Genomic DNA, 19,724 nt, shown 5'->3' on the forward strand with positions numbered 1-19,724 from the left:
CAGTCTGCAATATAATCTCACCATACTTCTGAGATTTGAGCTCCAGCACAAAAGTATTTAAATTGTTCTCAAACACTGGGCAAAAAATCATAAGAAAGCTGTGTAAGGAGCAGAGCTGAGGTGGTGCTGAAGGGAGAACTGATTCTTATCTGGAATTGAGGAGAGAGACAAGAACCATAGGGAATGGGATGAGCACAGTGATACAGATGGTGAAAAAAGTTTCCCAGAAATTCATTATCTGAGTTTCTGTGCTGTCCTATCAGCTGGTTTCTCTTGCTTTGCCTTTGCTTTCTCTAGCAACTTTGAGCCAGCTTTAAAATTCTCTGCAGCTAACAAGAGGGTTTTTCCCTTTATTTGCCAGTCTTTGTGTCTGAGTCCTAAGGGAGAGACTGGGTACTTTTTGTGTTCTGCCTGCAGCATCTAACTTGCTCTGGTATAAACGAGTTTGGTTCAGTGCCTGAGGGTCAGCTCAGTCTTCCTGCCAAAAAGCCCCCTAAAGCCAGAGGTGGGTGACCTTTTCTGATGAATGGTTTGCTTTGAGAAAGATACAGGCCTGGTCTTTCCAAACATTGTAATTTCTAATTCAGAGCTGAATTTGGTCAGTTACATCGATGAACTACAACATACAGAAAATACTACAGAGGTGTTTCCCTCCAACATTTCCAAACCAAACAGGCTTAATTGTCTAATGCTAGATTGCTTAGAGTCCCTTCAGGGCAGTTTGTGGGCATCTGGCACCAGCCCTACCAGGGAAGAGAGCAGCTCATCCCTGAATGCTGCTGGAGACAGGCTGTGTAAGGATCCCACTCACCTCCTCTGCAGGCACATATTGCTTCTTGACTCTCCTGTGGTTCCAGGTCTGTGCTCCCAATGATCCCATAAATGAGAGGTGAGTATGGCCAGACACTCCCTCCAGTTAACTGCAGGATGATATAAAGTTATTTTCCTGTAGTCCTGAGCCCACAGAGGTTATTTTTGGTTTGATCCCTTACTCGGAAGCTGTGCATCCGAGGCTGAGGCATATCCATTCCTTTTAGCAGGCTTTCAGCTCCTGCAAGGGGATGGATATCAGTATCAAAAGCAAGGCAGAGACATTAAATGAGGTCAACGTGACCTTTCATAAGCATTAGATAACACAATAATTTAAAATGATGAATTAAATATTTTAAAGAATGTTAATTATAACCTACAGTGCAGACACAGGATGGCCCTCGTAGCGTGGGCTGTGCAAAACTGTGCAAAAAAAACTCTGGCAGCTGGGGCAGGGGAGGTATGGGGGAAGCAGCAGGTACACTGACAAAGCAGCTTTTTCACTCTCCTTTCAAAGAGATGAAATTCCTGCTGTCCTTGGACTAACCAGTGTGGGGTGGGTGGGGGAGGAAGAAAAAAGAGAGAAATAGATTACTTTCACAAATCAAATGGGAAAAGACAAAGCTAAAAAATAATAGAGTTACATATATTTTTTTTTAAACCTAATGACATTTAACAGACAACAACTGGAAAGGCTGAATTAAAATAATTTTCTTGCTAAGGTCCATTTGTGGTCAGTACTGAAGAAGAAATTATTCAACCTTATGGTAAGTAGAGAAGTGTAACTTGTATTTAAGACAGCACTTGTTTGGACATCAGAGGTAGAAAACCAGGACTCTGAAGTATTATGTACTTGACTGTTTTATGTTAACAACCGTGGTGTCCGATTCTGCAAATACTAAAACCTGTGAGAGTGGAACTATTCTCCTGAACACATTATACATGAGTACAGCAATATGGATTTAACATATATATTTATTGGAGCCTTTGTCCCCACTATAATTTGAAATGATTGAACTGTGTTTTTAAATCTCTCTTTTAAACTGCAGGAATATACAGAGGAAATACATACCAGAAATGCTGGTTGCAATAAAAAGAGATTTTGTCCTTTTATACTGCAGCTTCATGAGCTTTCTTTTAAAAAAATCAAAATCTTGTTTGTTGTCAGAGCTAGTTCTTAACTTTGCTTTTTAAAATTTTATTCAGAAAGTCCTCTGACACATGAGATAGAACACATGAAAGAAAGTCTTTGTCTTTTTTTTCCTGCCCTCTTTTTTTTTTTTTCTTTCAGAGAAGTAACATAAAATATGTATGTGGTGTAAGAACGTGTGCTAAAGTTTCATGTTTCAGGTAATCTCCTTTAAAATAATGGCAGTCTAGATTGCATCAGTTAGTTTAAAAACTACTATGCTATTGGTAGGAAGAAAATGGGATTTGAGCCAAAATTTGCCTGTGTTACTGCCAAAGTCTGTATCAGATTTAAGACACATGCTTCTGCAAGCTTCCATGAAGGTTGTGAAAAAAGTTTTCATACAGAGTTGGATTACAGCTCTCGGCTCCAAGCACTGGCCATTACACTACCATCTTAACAGCCTGCTGTAACACCGAGCACAGAATCGAGCAGATTTCTTACACTTTCTGGACCACAGATGGATTTTGAATGTCTCCTTGTGTCCTGATGGAAGATATATTACCTTCATTAACTGGAATCCATACCTGATCGCTCGTGAGTGTGTATGTGTACACATACAGATAGATATCTATTTAAAACCTTATCATGATTTTATTTCAAGCGTATCTAAGATCTGCTCTGAGAAATTACTTTCTCTAGAGGAACTTACAATTGTTTTGAGCAGCAAAGAGACAGATATTTACTCTCAGATGTTGGAATCCTTTGTGAGTTTATGAGAGAAATTCTGGAAGCTTTTCTGTGTTGGTGGTAGAGAAATGCCTTTGGAAAGAGACACTTCCAGCTGTACAACAACGACTGCGCAGTAACCTGTGGATTTAAACATCAGAATGTACAAACCGTGGGCAACTGTGAATATTTTCATAATTTCTTTTCTACATCTGCTGCAAGGATCTGACTATGAGAATGCTTCTGTGAGGGTAAGTGAACTTTATTTACTGTGATTCTTATTAATACAAATTTCCAGAATTAGCTGCATTTAATGTGCAAGGTAGTAGGTTTCTTGGTGTTTTGGTAATGGATTGTTAGTTTTTTTGTTTGGTGATGGTTTAGTTGCAGAGATGTTTAGCAGCCATAGAGGAAAATGAATCTACAAAGAATTTAAATCCATATTCTCTGTTTAACATTTTATTACTTTTTTTTACTAGTTATTAAGTACTTGTTGTATACTTTGTTCTTGAGTTAAAATTTTAGTTTCAATCATGGAAAATAAAAGAAAATTCTGAAAAAGCAGCATGAGTCAGAGTATTTAGAATATTTGGTAAATACACTTTTTTATTTCAAGTATTTATAACTGCAGGAATAAGTATGCTGGCATTGAAATTTTCCCTCTAAGAACACGTGTTCATCTGTTGTTCACTTATCTGTTTGGCAGATATCAGAAAAACATTTTTCTTCATTAGAAAAAGTTATATAGGATTTTAAAATAAATAGCAACTAGTAATAATAGAGCATATTGCCTGGAAATTAACTTTTCTTTTGAATATAGTACATGAAAAAAAATTTAAGCTGAACCCTCACCATGAGAGCAGGATTTTTCAGATCTGGCTTTGAGACAATGTGAGAACATCCATGACAATCATTTAGAAAAATCAGAACAAAAACTGGAACAAGTTTCTACACGTGCAGTCTGTCCAAAAATGATTAATTGTGTGTGGTCCAGAGCAAATTCTTTGTTTTTCACTAGCAGAGCAAAACAAGCTAATATTTTTTTTTTTTTTACTTCAGAAAACCTCCTGCTTGCAAGCAATGACCACACACTATTCTGTGAGCCTGCTGCATGCTGACCTGTGCTTTAGGAAAGAAATGCTAAGTTGTGTGCCTAATTGCAGACTGCTGCTGCCAGCCCAGTAAGTCGGCAGTGCTGAGCAGTGTGTGCCTCGGGATGACTGATGCCTGCTGACTGCTCACAAGCTTTTAATTTACAACCTCAGCAATCAATGCTTTGAAGGCATTAGGACCAGAGTAACAAGCCTTGTTTAATACATTAACTGTGTGCACTGCATGACAAATCACTGGTTTTGTACCTGCAGGAATCACTTCATTTAAAGCAGAACGTGCTTCCTAACACAGAACAGTAACCATTTCATAATTGGCAGGGGTGATAATTCTAGCCACATGTGGGATGCAAGTTTGCTCAGCACAATAGTAAAACCACTAGAAAGCCCTTTCATTGTAAACTTTGAATCCATATCCACTTTGCCTAGACTAAATGCAAGAGCTCTTCTTGCTACCTTATACTGGCTTACAGTTCATTGTCTGTGACAAGATTGTCCATCCAACATAGGTGCAATTGTGATTATTTTCACTGAAATTTGGTGACCACTGTCAAGCTGCCTGCTTAGCCACAGACTACTGTTCTTGAAGCAACTCACAGAGAGTTTCCAAGACTATCTTAAAGCAATCTTACAGGTCACACTCAAAAAGGTATCACACTCAAATCCTGTATTTCACTTGCATTGGCTGCTGATTGCCAAAAAGAAAAGACTGCTTGTTCTGGCTCCTTTGGTATAGACAGAGGCTTTTGGCTAAACCATTTGTTTTTCTTTTAATGTTCTACACAGAGTGTTGGCTTTCTGGGCTGTTTTCTCCTGTATGACCTGTGGGCTTCTGTGTGTGGAAATACACCACAAAATGTGCTTCATTTTACAGTGTTGGATGGCACATGGGGTTATGATTATTTTTACCATTTACACCTCAAATTGAATCTGCAGTACACAGAAATGATGTATTGCATTCCCTTACTTACCCTACCTTGTTTTTTCAAAGCTCTTTAAGATAACAGCAACATTGCCTGGATAAAACCCACAAGGTCAGGATGCAGCTAATACACAACTGATGGGACCTAGGAAAGGTTAAGCACCACCAACCTGCCCTGCTCCCTCTTACATGAATCCAAGTTAGGTGAGCTCTGCCCAGGACACCTGACATTTTAAAGCTCTTTATGCTTCAAACCATCAGGGAGTGTCAGTGTGGTATCATGCAAGAGTTTCAGGGGGCTAAGGGTTTAAATGCTTTCTTTTCTCCTTCAAATATCCTGATTAAAGGTATGAATGTTAAAAAGCTTATGTACAAGTTGCTGTGATCCAGCATCTCCATGGCAGTTGGCTTTTCCTAACCCTTCAAAAACTCCATCCTCTTCTGAGCACATGAATTTCTTTTCCCCACCATGTACATGTATTCCTCGCCTGCCAGAGATCTTCCTTCCCCTCTCCATCCCCAACCTGTTCTGCTCCCAGTACTTGGCCTGTGTTCCCTCACCTCCAGGACTCAGGGACTGTTTTCCAATCGGTCTCTTTTTTGTGCTATCCAAGTGTCAACCTCCTTCCCACTTGCTTCCTCCTGGATGGGGACATCTTTCTTCTGCCACAGACCCTCAGGAGTTTTGTCCAAGTTCCTCAGCAACAGCCCTAATGGACACTTTTGTTTTCCAGTCATATCTGACCATGGTTCCCCCTTCCCTTCTCCATCCATAGCTTCCTTCTTTGTCTCTGCGGTTTTAACTGCCCCAGCTTTCCTTTTCCTGACCCATTTCTTGTCCTGATCTCCAAAGATGATCTCAGCCTCCTTGGCCAGGCCTTGCCCTCCTCCATGGGTATTCATTTCCCTCCCTCCCACAGGCAAATCCAGCAGCTCCCTGTCCCTGGATGCCAGATCCCTGTGGCCTGAGGAGGAAGAAGGGAGGTCCTGTGCTCCCAGCCCCATAGGCTGGACCTGCACCCATGGGTGGCCTGCACCCAGGTCCTGCTGTGCTCCTGAATGGAACCAGCACAGGACCCGACTGCTGCAAAGCGCTGGGAGGGCTATGTGGACTTTTTTCAAAGATAGCAGTGTACACATCTAAGCAAAAAAAAGGCTCCTCAGGTGTCAAAAAAAATTCACATCTGTGATTCACAGAAGGGAAACAGAATTTTTTTTTCACAGATAAAGGAGGAGCTTCATCCTCCACTGCGGTCACCATTTTGACAGAGAAAGCAAAAAAATATTAAAATAATTTTGAGGCAGACATCTGGTATGGAAAGTTTCAGCCTGAACATCAAATGTATGCCAGTCAGAAGCACAAGTGGAGCACAGGCTTATGGTGGGAAGCAGTGGGCAGCATCAGACAGGGGCAGCACATCCTAATCCACACAGGTGTCCAACAGGACTTGGCTCCAGAGCTGAACTGATGTCAAGGGTGGCCCTTGCCTTCCAGTGGCTTGGTTCAGGATGCCAACCTAATATATAAAGTCCTCATGGAAGAATTAGATTTCCACGTGGGTTTTCTGAAGACTGAGAATTATTTTTATAAGGTTTTTTTTCATCAGGAAATGCTTTGAAAATTCCTACTGAAGTTCTTGTCCCGCCAGTCTCTTACGTTTTGGAACCTCTCAGCTAGCGAACCGCAAATTTCACTGTCTCTCTTTCTGTCTCTCCCCCCCAAATTTTTCCTCTCCTAGAGCAGAAACAGACATAAAGTACTTTTTCCAAAATTTTAAAATTAGATGTGAAGAGCTATGTCCTATATTCATCAGAGCTGAGGCAAATTTTTTGCCAAGCAAAGCCAAGGATCCATCAGAGCTGCTTCTGCCTTCCAACACTAAAACTGCCTCTCTAATGGGGCAGCAAGTTTTGATCTCAGAGAATTAAAATCTCATTGCTTTCCTCCTCAATTCTGCTGCTTCACATTATATTAATAAAGCATTGGGGGACAGGCAAGAGAAAGGAAGAACTGTTCCAAGTTAAACAGACTCAGAGCCTTTTCCTTTTGCAGAGGTATTCTCTCCATGTTGAACCCTCCTTTGGTTTTGTTAGAGAGAAACCCACAGTAGCCTGAGGACTGTCTCTGAGCTACAAAGCGGCTTTCTGATCAAAAGACCAAGGGTGGGCTTAGCTGGGAGGTAAACACGGCTGCCCTCTGCTACTTGCACTCCTTTTCCACAGCTAAATCTTTTCTACTTCTGCACTAAACATTGTTCAAGCCTCCTGTGGTCGCTCTTGCTCAAACAGATCTTCTTCATCTCCTACTGTCCCTGTGAGCTGCACTCTCCAAACACAGCTGGTGCAGAGTCCTTGTCCACTGGGGAGAGGGAAGCAGCGCTTCCCCACGCTCCTGAGGCCTGGACCACCTCAGTGGAGAATGCCTTGCCCTTGGGAAGGCATGGAAATACTGGAGAGCCATCATACCATGCAGAAGAGATCAGGAAGCTCTTTACATCTCCTTTCCTAGAGCCAGCTGCAGTCTGTCTGTCTGTACAGCTGAAACAGAGCTCTGTGAGGAAACCTGAGCAGCAGAGCTGGCTGTAAGCTTTTGTCTCTGTAATTATAACTGACACTGGTTATCAGACAGATCTTCACAGCTTTCTACAATCTGCTAGCAAATGTTGCTCAGTTTCTAGAACAGTTAGCTTCTAACAATAGTCTGTGTCATGGGATCTCTTCCTCAAAGGCAACTCCTGAAATTCCAGCGAAGTGCTCAACTGCTAGAAAACGGAACTTGAAATGTCATTGGGAACAATTTCTCTGTTTAAACTGGGCTTTTCATCCTCAAATCCAGCTTCCTTTCAAAGTTAGGAAACACTTCTAAACAAATATTATGAGATTGTGGTTTTCAGAAGTATTTAATTCTCCCAGTTTTTTCTGCTGCTTTTGATTCTCTGTGATTATCATCTCTGATAGGCACAATGAGCCAAAAATGTGCGAAAATTTACTTACAGCATTCCTTCAGAAATGATTGTGCTTTTTCTTCAGAAGGGAGAAGCTATCAGGGAAGTTGTGAGGAAAGCCAATTTGTTCTGCCTTATCTGCTACTGTCTTGACAAGGTGCACTGAAGGCAAACAGAACAATCCTGTATTGTTTTCATGCCACAGAGCATCCGTCCTTGGCTCTTATCAATTTGGAAAGGCAACAACTAACACACTGCTACTTTATCAAGAACAGCTCTTGCTCATGAGAAAGAACAAAAAAAATCCCTCCCAGCTGCTGATCCAATCCAGTCCATCTCAGCTAGGATTTTAATGTCTGAGGACAGAGCAGAGCTTGGAAAAGTACACCAGGCTGTGTAGATTATTCAGATGCAGCATTTGAGAGACCAAATTATCCGCTGTTTGAAATTAAGCACTAATTAAACTTTGCCATCAGTTGCAGCTCACATCTTAAAGTCTGTGGGACCAAGGGGAGGCAAGAAGGCAGGTTCAGAGGGCAGTGGGCCATAATTTTGGTAGTTAGTGATCTGAAAGCAACCAAAACAAGCCATCAGCTCAGGCTCAGCAAGTGTTGCTTGTTTCTGTTTCTGCAGTGTACTGGTGCTTTCTCCCCACAGGCATTTTTGTTGTTTATAACCAATGGTGTGGTGGGATCAATGTAGGCTCCCACAGGGGGCAAGCAGAGAAAAGATCTGCCTGAAAACAGGAAAGAAAAACTGGTGCAAACTCTGGCTGGTGAGAGCTCTGCCATGGTGTCTGCAGTTTTCATTCTGATCAACACTGCTGCTATTCCAGACAAGGTTTAATTGGGTCTTATCTCCTGGGGACACCATACTGGCATTTGAGAAAAATAAATGACGTACAGTTTTTGTAGGTGATAACTTCTTTATTCTAATTCCTGCTCAAAAAAAATTATATATTTTATAGTTTTCACACAGTGGGATCTGTGACTCTTTTAGGCTTTTCTCTCAGAGCACCTAAGTCCAGTTCCAAAACTGGCCTTTGCCCTTTCTTGGACTTGGCTTTGAGACCATCCTGCTGAGAGGGGAAAATGACCTGAGCTATGCTGCTGCAGGGAAGTAAATCTGATATGGTAACTTTCCTACAGAAACACTTATTCCTGAGAAATTTCTCATTCCTCTCACTATGTGCCATTCCCTTATCTATTTCTCCACCTGCTTCCTACCTCCCCAGCATGCTTTGCAAATCATCATACATCTTGCTGGGATTTGAGGAATGCAAACAAAATGCTGAGTGCCCCCACTATAGCTGCACAGAACCCCTTTGCCTATGGGAAGACCAAACAGAATTTTTTTTAACGTACTGGTGAAAGAGTGATACACGGGCTTCTGCACCAATGTACAGCAGAAGAACAGCACAGGCTATTTTGGCTTTCTTGCATTAAGAAAAATTCAGCTTCCTTGCTTTGTGAAGGACAGCTGAGTATTTTTGTGTTTTTTGCCCAAATGTGAGTTAAGGTGTGCAAGCACTCAGCTGGTGGTAGGACGCCATCTAGGGTCCCTGTGCTTCCACAAAATCCTACTGAGCACAAACAGCGTGGAGCTGGACTCCTGGGATGTGGCAATGGGTTTGGAAAGGGGTGAGCACCCTGCTCGCCGTCGGGATGGGTTTTCCTGAGCCGTGCTGTCATGGGAATCGGGCTGTGCTGGGTCTGACAGCGCACGGTCACCGGCTGCGCTGGGCAGGGAATTCTATCTGAGTCACCGTGAATTGCAAAAAAGTTGCATCATGTTACTATATCATATGTCACTTTGCACACAGGGAATGTGCCACAAAGACAGGCAAAACTTCTCACTTTAATTAGCAGCATGACTCAGAAACCATGTTAGGATACTTTTCTGAATTGCTAGGGAAATATTACTCAAGAAAAACTACAATTCCAGGAAAATGTGTGCGTGTGATTGGGGTAACATAAGTTCATCCAGTGTTGGCAATGGCTTTGCTTTGTGAATGACATTTTGAAACCCAGCTGTCCAATTGGCTAGCCATACCTCCAAAACATTTATTAAAGTGTCTTGGGGAAAGCCCAAAAAACAATGAAAGCACTAACTGAAGGACCTTTCGTCACATTAAATAATATTTTCAAATATTAAAAGAACACATAGTCATCTATTTCATGCAGGTCTCTGTTACTGAGCCATTCCAAACTCACTCTCCAAACCCCAGTGACTTCCAAAGAATGGGCAAATATCAAGAGACAGTGACTACAGCCGGGACACGCTCTTTGTAAACACATTTAAGATGCTATTTTTGATGTGTGCACCCTGTCATAGTGTTGGGCCAGCACCTAACCTGGTGTACAGTGAAGTGATAATGTTCTAGCTGAGCTCTCTCTTGAGCAGCACATCTGCCTCAACACATTGCAGCAATGCAAGACATCTGAACAAGCTTACAAGCAGAAGCTCAGAAAATGTACTTTTAGACTCCCAAAGCTGTCAGCAGAACTTAGGATATATCAGTGAGTTACCACACTGGACATTTATGACAGATCATCTGTGTTTTTTCAGTTACCAAATGAATGTACTTTGCCTGATCACTGTAGGAAGGACCTGAAGGTAAACTCTCAATGTAGTTGACTAGGCTTGAACAGGAAGAAAATCCATAACTTAGCAGACCAAATATTTTCTTTCAAATACTGTCGGAAACAAGGTGACCCCTGTGGCAGGGAGAAATTATGCATCTGACTCCACTGATATTAGAAGGCCAATTCATTACTTTATTATACTATATTATTCTATATTATATTACACTGAATCTCAACTGAATCTGCACAAGCACCCAACTCAACTCCACTGCACAGAATCTCATGACTGTCAGCCAACAGTCTCAATACACACAGGATTCAATTGGTCACCGAATCACAACACTCACACCAGAATCCAGTTACCAATTCCCTTCAGGTAAACAATCTTCCACAATGCATTCCACTTGTGAACAACAAGAGGAGCAGAAATTGAGATAAGAATTGTTTTTTCTTTCTCTGAGGTTCAGAGAATGTGAATCCCAGAAATATCCTTGGGAAGTTGTGTCTTTCTTTTCTCTGTGAAGAGAAATGTAGCCACAATACACCACTGCAGCTTTTCCATTACTGCCAGCAAGCTGATGCACAGTGGATGCTGTTACCTTCAAAATCACAATTGGAGGATGTTTCCTATGAGAGCCAAAAGACCTGTCTGTGGAAAGAAGCATCTGTTTAATGAGAGTGACAAAGCTGATACTCAAAATGTTTATTGGCTGAAAGAAAAGTGCCTCAATTTGGTGTAAAGACCTAACTGGCTAAAAGTATATAGTTCTGAGAGGTATTTTGATAAAATACTATCAGTCTCTGCTGATAGTATATGTGTGTATATATATATATAAAATTATATGAATATTCTGAGATTCGTGCTTCCAGAAAAACATGACCAGTTCTGATGTTTTAAGTTATTTTCTTTCAATATTTTGGTTTATTCAAGAGAGAATACAGCAACCAAAATATCTCATCTCCAAGGATTTTTATAATGTAAGCATGCTACTAAAGTGCAAGAAGTCTGATTTGTTTGCTGTAACACTACAAAAGATGTGTTCTAGTTAAAAGGCCATTCAAAATATAAAACAGCTGTTCTCTTGAAGCCCCAGAGAAGTTAATATGATTTACTTGTGAAAACATATCATCTTCAGCTAAAGTAGAAGCTGTTTCATCATCACCTTGACCACCAAGTTTAGAAAATGGGTAATTAGGTCTCCTTCTTCAGTGGAAGTTAAACTGGAGACCAAGAAGACAGACTCTCAAGAAGAAATATCTGGAGGGAGCTTTTTACCGCACTGAACATGAGGTGGAGCAGTCTCGAGCTTCCTCCTCCTCTGGTGTTGTGTCTGTCAGACGATGTGCTGGCAGGGTTTTAGCAGAAGAGGCCCTCAAACATCCCAAATGGATCAGTGAGAAATGGGACAGCCTCAGGTCAATGTCCCCCTGTCAGCCCTCTGCCCCCTCAGACAACACCTGGCCAGACTGTAAGTTGGACCATTTTTTGTTCCTCCCCAACCCACAAGTGACATGTCTGTCAGTCCTTCTTTGTGTGCTCTGGCACAGTAGAACTCTACACTGCTCCTCTTACAGGCCAGGGCTCTCTGCAGCTTCTCTTGCAGCAGCCGTGGCACACAGGAGCTCAGGATGGAGTGCTGTGGTCACAGTCACCCTCTCCTGAGAGGATGCACTGCCCAGGCAACCCTCTCTAACTCTCAAGGCAGACTGCAGAGAGGTTTTGCACAGATTGTGGGTGAGGGAAGCAAAACTTTCCTGCTCCTGTTCTTCAGTCCTTGAGCTTTTTCAGGGAAGAAGTTCCATCCCTTTGTGTATTTTTTTGCTATATACTTGGACAATACAGCTGCATGCTTTCAATATAGCTCTCACTGGAGAAAAAACTCTCTTTAAAAAGTGACAGCTGGAAATTTGTCTCGCAGGGCCCAAACTTGTCCCCACTATAAACAGAACGCCCTTTCGGGTTATTAATGTTGTAACAGTGATGATCAAATGAATGTTCAGCCTGGACAAGGCAGTGCACTGAGAGAGATGAAACATTTTTAGAAGATATTTGAGTATTTGTTTACAATATTTTGAAGTACTGCATGCTCCTGAAATTTCATCCATGCTTTTGAGATAACAAAGACTGTAATAGTCACTTAAAAATCCCATGACAAGCCCACCATGTTCCAGAGAATAATTTTAGTAGGAAGTCAAAATATCTAATTGTTTTGTCTCTCTATGGTCATGTTCACTATAATTAAAAATAGCTTATTTATGCACTAATAATGTACACTGATGCTTCCAGAGGGAATATAGCCAGGGACGCAAGTTCATATATCAGAAGTTCATAGCTGACAGAGAATCAAAAGTATGATTTTACTCGAGCTGTTGAAAAGTAAACGCTCTTTCTCTCCTTGGAAATGAAATACAAAGTGATGATAAAATTACTGCATGCTAATATTTGTCAGATACGTGGCAAGGTTAGATGCCTCATGATGGATATTTATGGGGTGCTGCAGTTGCTTGTTGATAGGGCAGTAAGTCACTCCTCCAAGCCTCATGTTTTCAAACTGCAGAAGATTCTCTCACTGTTTTATTTCCTGTTATGCAACACCCCAAGGGTACAAGATGCTGTATTATAGACAATATTTGTTATGATAAAATTTGGCAGTGGTTGAGCCCCTGCTACCTAAAAATCATGGCTCTTCACGCTGAATGATATCTTCTGTGTTTCGCTGGTACTCCCTTTGGATGAGTGCCTTCCTCTCTTTTCTCATATATTTTGCTTTGGCTATAGACACCAGGTTAGCTATCATCTCTTCATTCTGTGTTTTTACCTGACTCCAAACTGATAGGAGACACAATAATGCTAAAAATACTACTAATAATGATGAAAACCCTCAAAAAAGTTCTTACTGCACAATCTCCAAACAAGCTTGTCATTCTTACCAGGAAAATGTAGTTCTTTGCGTTGGCATCATAATGGCAGGAGCTGCTTGGCATTTTCCTGCCAAGAGAGAACCAAACTTTTCCATGGGAACTCCCCTGCAGTTCCTTGGCCGCATCAGCTCAGTCTGTGTGCTGGGAGCCACAGCATGGCTGGGCAGCTGCACCATGGCTTTGGGGCAGGGAATGGAGTGCTTTTTCCTGCCAGCCCCAGGCCCTTCTGACCCTGCTGCAGCTGCACTTCCTGGATGGTTATATCTGTGTACCTCATAAATTGCTTGTGCTTTTGATTAGGAGAGGTTATTTAATCTCATTTGACTACTCTCAGCTGAGTGGAATTCAGTCTCCCCACTACAGCTAAGCTGGTGATCTGCCAATTCCTCCTTCAGCATCAGTGAAGAGGCATTTTGGAGGCACAGATAATTCAACAGGCTTTAGAATGGGATGAATGTTCACCTAGTGGCCCTATTTTTCTCCATTATCTATGAGAGGAGTCTCAGATAAATAGTTCATATTCATTCAGGTGAATAGAACCATAGAATCAGATTATTTTTTATTTTTGAAAATTGTGGGGTGGCAGGGAACTGTAGGCACTCTATCTCCACAAGATGAGCCTGCAGCTATAATCAGTTTATACACTGTAAAATCACCTTGGGGAATGCATCATGGAAGAGAAAAGGTGGTTGTTTTCAGGTGTAGCATGCATAGAAGCAAAATTCCTTGGTATTTTCTTGTGGTGATGAATCATCTACCTAGTATTTAAACTGGTTTGAATCTAGTTCTGAGATTAGCCTTCAGGCAGCACTGGAACAGGGAGAATTCACTTTCTGGTTAGGTGAATTCTGGCATCAAGTCTTTGTCTTCTACATAACTTCTCTTGACCTGAATGCAGTTGCTGCAGCTGCATAAAGCACACAATGCTGGCATAAGGGTTCAAATGTGCTCACATGCTGCCAGCACTCTTTGTGTTCAGGTGCCCTCATTTTGAGACAAAACTTCCACCCCCCAGACTGGTTAATTTTGAAAGCTTTAGTCTGACCTTATCTAAAGCCTGTTTGACCAAGTTTTGATACAATGGCATTAAGAGAATCATCACTGTGCTATGCAGCTACAATCTGCTTTTACTGGCAAGATAAATCTGTTACCTTCTTTCTATTGCTTAGCTGCTGAGGGGATGGATCATAAAACAATGCAAGGTTATCAAGAGGTTCCTTAATCATTTGTCCTGGCCCCAGACACAGTGGTAATGCTGAAAATTTCCATTGGTATTTACGCAGAACTTGCCATGACAGTGTCTGTGACCCTAACTCAGAAAAACATTCCTTATCAGAAGAATTCTTACATGTGTTTAGCTTTAAGCAGAGGTTTATGTCCTATTGTAGAGAAAGACTGTGAGGCTGGGGCTTAAGGAAAGTAATCATGTGTAAAGCTTTCAGGATGTATTTCTTGGGTCTGTGAGCATGCTTGAGTACAGAGTGAAATGCAGGCAGATTGAGCAAAATATAAATTTCTATCAATTTTTATTTTTGCCTTCCCATGCACACTAAGTATTATTCATCTACATCAATGCAGATCATTCATGCATGTGTTTTCTTAAATACAACCTCATTTGTTTTTATGCTATAGGTCCTCAAATAAATTTAGGACCTTAGCAGGCCTTTTTTTGACTGTTGTACTCCACATCTTTCATCTGTTGTTGAAAATACCTCCAGGAGCTCTTGAAACACATTGTTAATGCTGCTGAAAAGAGCAGCACATGTCAAGGAAAAAACAAAAAGAGTTCTTCAAAGATAGGTTCTGCTGGCTTTCTTAGACATGATTTTGATTTATTTTTCCTAAGCAGGAAATTAGGAATTTGTCAAGGACGGAGAAGAGATGCAAACTGCAGAGCTGCAGCCCCTGATAGGGTATGGTCAATACTAATAGTCAAGAAAGAGCCCAGTTTGAGCAGGGCAGGCTGTCTGTGGGACTGTGCATTTGTATGACATGATGCATAAGCCAAACATTGGACTAGCATAAATCGGTGGGGAAATGAACTCAGTGGCTGATTTTAGTCAGTGTCCAAGGTGGGAAAGGCCACTGAATGTCTCACTGCTTTTTCTCTTGTTCCTTTCCAGTGCTGACTACTTTTAGGGTTTTTCTGGCCTCTGAGATTACTGGGAAAAAGATAGATAGCCCATTATGGTTTCTTTTGGAAGGACAAGAGTTGTAATTATCCAAAAATCACAATGGTAACTCGCGTTATCATTTCCTGATGATTGTTCATTGCCAAAATAGAGGAAAACAGATATTCCTCTTTGAATTGAAGAATAATTTTGGAACATATGAGAGGTCAGTGTTTTGAAAAACATGTGATTTCAGTAAATTAGGAATCTGGTTTTATTTTGGGGTATGGGATCTGTTTTTTGATAAGACACTTAGAAAAATTACACTAATAGCTGCAGAAAGCTGAGGAGATGAGAATGAACTACTTAAACCTGCTACTTTGATATTTGTTATTGATAAATTCTGCTCAACTATTTCTCACAGGGAATAGCATTATGTCTCTGGTGGACTATGGGCTGTACATTGATGGGTACTGAAAGTTTAGGACATCTGGAGCTTTCCAGTAATATGGCTCCAGAGGTAATTTTTTCATTTGGGAGCATGGAAATGGCATTGCCATGGTCCTTTCCCAAAGAACCCTTGTCTAATTTGTTTTTCTCCCAACTCTTAATGAATATTTTAAGGGACCAGAGTTCATGGCTTTGCTCCATATGTGTACATGCCAAGTGCAGTGAAGTTCTGCTCCACATCTTTGTTGCAACCATTACAACCAACAACTTCCACAATGGTGACAGCTCACCTCAGCTGACTACTAAAATCTGTGTCAATGTGAAGGAAAGTTGGATGGGGGCATGGAAGGGAAAAAAAGTGATGTTCCTCTAGACTAGGAGGATGAGCAGCTCAGCCTGAGATAGGTTTCACTAGACTCCCTCCTAGCAGAATATGGGGAAAGCAGTGAAAATAAACAATATCAAAGCACAGTGGGATCCAAGCAGTTCAAGATGTTGAGAGCAGAGTGGAGAATGGGAAGGGAACCTGGAAGGAAGGAATGTAGTCATCAGGGAAAGACTGAAAAAGGGAGGTAGGGATATCTGAAAAGTGGGAAACAGCATGTGCAGATGGCTACAGTCAGGGGAAGCTATCAATGGTTCTGTTCCTCTTTTGCTTTTTGTGAGGAGCTGGATCTCCCAGAAATGTCAGTGAAATGCCAGTCTGTCATCTTTGTATCTTTCCTCTGCTCTGTGGTTGAGTGAAGAGCTCCCCTCTGTTCAAATGCTGGTTTTAACTGCTTTCCACTTGCTATCAAAGTGAGAGGGCATAAAGTCCTAAATCAAATGGCAGGAAAGTTTGGGATTCTGTTGAATCTAACACCCTCCTCCATTTTCATATTTTGAAAGATTTATTCACTTTTCTGTCCAAAGCTGCACTCTTCTAAGTAGGTCTTTTCAGTCAGCCACAGTATGTCTGTATCTAAACAGAACTTGAATTTAAATAGCAGTAAATGAAAGAAGTCTCCAGACCTGCGTGGTGCCCTATGGCACTTCATCCATGGTATAATCTGAGACTGTAATAAGTTCTGTGTTTTTATTTGGTGCTGTCCTTTTCAAAATAGTATGACCAGAATTGAACACTTTGGAAAGATTTGATGACAATGATCCACTTGGTGCAGCTGTTCTGTAGGAAGAGCATGGCCAGCAGAAGCAGTTCAGGCTGTAGGGCTTTGTCCTGCTGATGGAGCTGATGCACCTTCTACACTTTTCATTTTTTAAGCTTTTACTTTTCAATGCTTTAAAGTTGTGGGCAGCCACCTCTGCGGTCAATATGTATTACAATGAGGATGTCCTCCTAGTGGCTTATCTAGCAAGCTTTTAGAACAAGGTTTTAGATAAGAGCATTGTAGTAGTCTCAAATAAATCAAAAGAAACACATAAGGGGCTTTTCGCTGTTCCTGTTTTGACACTTAGCAAGATTGGAACAAAATTTGGTGCTTCTCTTCAGATGTTTTATATCCCAGATAGCTGTGTTGAGATATGCTTGACCAAAGATCTACCAGACTGATACCTCTTGTGACCTGGTGAGCCTGGCCCTCCTGGTCACCCAAAAAAAAGACTTTCAGTCTAATTTCAAATGAATCATGCTCTAAAAGTGTCTATATTTCTCTGTCTTTGCTACAGAAGGAACTCAGGAGGGCAACCAGCTCATTAACAAAATAGGTGTCCCCGCTGTAAAATCCTATAACTGCTTGAGATCCAGACCTCCCTTAGACACCAGCAGTGCTTTCAGCTCACCATCTTGCCTAGTGTCAGCAATGCCCAGAGACAAAGACCATCCTTATCTCTGTAGTGCTATTGTTATGGGAAGGGGTGCCAGGAAATTCTGTACTGGATAGGGAAGAAGTTAAAAAGTCAGCTGTGCAATGTGTTCCCTCTGGGAAGAATATAAAAAATAGAAGAAGCAGGAATACAATTATTCTTGTGTTATCATGGTAGGCAACAGGCAATCCCATCAAGCTGCAGAGCTCGGATAGGTGTTGGGAAACATGGTGAGAAAAGGGGCAATAGGGCTGAATAGCTTAGGCAAGCTCATATTTTGCTCATCTAATAGTCAGGGCTTGGTTTAGTGGTGAACACAGGGGTGGTGTTGGGTTGATGGTTGGACTTGATGATCTCAGAGGTCTTTTCCAACCTTAATAATTCTATGATTAATAAAACCTCTTGATATAGGAGTAAGAGAAATTGAGAAGCTAGTCATCCCAAACTGCTGACTTTTACAAGAAGTGCAGGGGTATATCTTCCAAGTTCCAGAATGCTATCATCTCATTTTACAGGTTCTCTGTAAATTAAGTCTAGTTTAGAAGTGTTGGATGCTGATTCAGCTACAATATTCTTTTGTACCGCAAAGAGAGATGAAAAAAGTTAATGCTTAATAGAGTTCAGTTTTGATGTCTTTGGTCCCATTACCATGCCAGTTCTGGTCCTACACTTGCATGTTTTGCAAGACCAAGGAGACAGTTTGTGAATGGGAGAGAATGGGAACATAAGCTGTGGTTCTTAAAACAAATAAGTCTTGACGCATTGACCTCAAGCTGAATTTCAGCTTTCCTGGATCAGCAAAATTCTGGGTATCTTGTTTGTAAAACTGTCTAGAAATTCAGTTACTGGTGCTAAGTATTCACATTCCTTCTGAGCTGTTTGTTCATAAGTATTGAGATGGGGTTTCTAGTTTTTACCACATCTGAAATGCATGAGAAATCATTCACCTATGAAGCAGCCATCTCTATTATGAAATATGGCAACTTGCTAAAGCACAATATAATGTTCTGTACGGCATAAAAGGAGAGCAAACAACTTTTTCTGAGTTAACTACTTAAGGAATTTTAGGTCAGTGAAAGGTAATTACCCAAAAATTAACTTGGCCCATGTGTACAGGCTAACATCGGTACTGTTGCAAACTAAATGCCACAGATGTCTTTATAACAAGTAACAGATGCACTCAGTGCTTGGATTTCAGACCTCATCTAAAAATCTTCCTGTTAGAGGTGGCCCTTTCCCTCACTCCTTCCCCAGCCCTACACAGAGCACTCACTACTGGCTCAGGCTGCTGTCTGCTGCACACCTCATGGACAGCCTCTTGTACTACAGCTTTGCTTTAAAGAGATGGAATTTTATTTGTGACAGCTGGCACTGCAGCCCTTTGTTTGCCAGTCAAAAAATACAGTTCACTGTATGACCAGAGAGTACAGCTAAGAGAGCACCAGCTCAGTGCAACACAGACATTTACAAAGATAACCTCTTACTTGTGTTGGAGACTGCTTTCAGCAGATCTGGTGAGTCAGTGGAAATAAATACTCAGTGCCTTGATAAAGGCACAAACACAGATGTCAGAAAGCAGCAGCCAAAGAAAGCACTATTGTTACAGGATGCTGAGCAATATGAAGTGTTAAACACTTATTTTTAAAGTGAATATTAACTTCAAACTGATGATACATGTCTTTGTAGGGCACTTTCTCCAATGGAAGCAGAATGGTCAGGAGCATCACACAGGTGGAAAATGCAATGACTGTGCTAATGCTGCTACACAGGCACAGCTCTGAGGCTGGACATGGGCAGGGCCCAAGTGGAGTCACAATGGGAGATGGCAGATGCATCCTGCACCTTGCAGCATGTTGGATGATGTGCTTGCCTGCCACATGGATGGGCCCTTATACTTTGTGCAGCTTCCAGCTGCCCCTGCAGTGGTGTCTCTTGGCTGGAAGCAGAGTTTTGGTACCCAAGGCAGCTTGTTGCAGAGGCACATGGGCTGGGCTGATCAGCTGAACTGATCCAGGTTCCCTGTAGGATGACCTGGGATTCCCTCTGGCACTGCAGTGATGTGACCAGTGTCTGCCAGGGACACAGTACAGTCTGCATTTGTCAAATAGTTCTGAGGGCTGTGATGAAGAGGGTGAAGGAGTGGGAATCTCACCTTCCCAATCTCTGTGGGCACAAATCCTGCAGATAAGTCTGGCGCTGGGCACTCTCA

At 41.6% G+C, this 19,724-nt stretch overlaps 1 protein-coding gene across 1 annotated transcript in view; it reads left to right on the forward strand.

The window, feature by feature from the left end:
• The first annotated feature begins 2,287 nt into the window (after positions 1-2,287).
• VEGFD (vascular endothelial growth factor D) overlaps positions 2,288-19,724 on the forward strand; it is a 30,782-nt gene continuing 13,345 nt past the window's right edge. The window contains exon 1 of the mRNA XM_063183073.1: positions 2,288-2,919. Coding sequence (XP_063039143.1) covers positions 2,830-2,919 — 90 coding nt within the window. The 5' untranslated portion in view covers positions 2,288-2,829. The remainder of the gene's footprint in view (positions 2,920-19,724) is intronic.

Source organism: Melospiza melodia, chromosome 2, assembly GCF_035770615.1.
Source record: "Melospiza melodia melodia isolate bMelMel2 chromosome 2, bMelMel2.pri, whole genome shotgun sequence".
NCBI lineage: Eukaryota > Metazoa > Chordata > Aves > Passeriformes > Passerellidae > Melospiza > Melospiza melodia.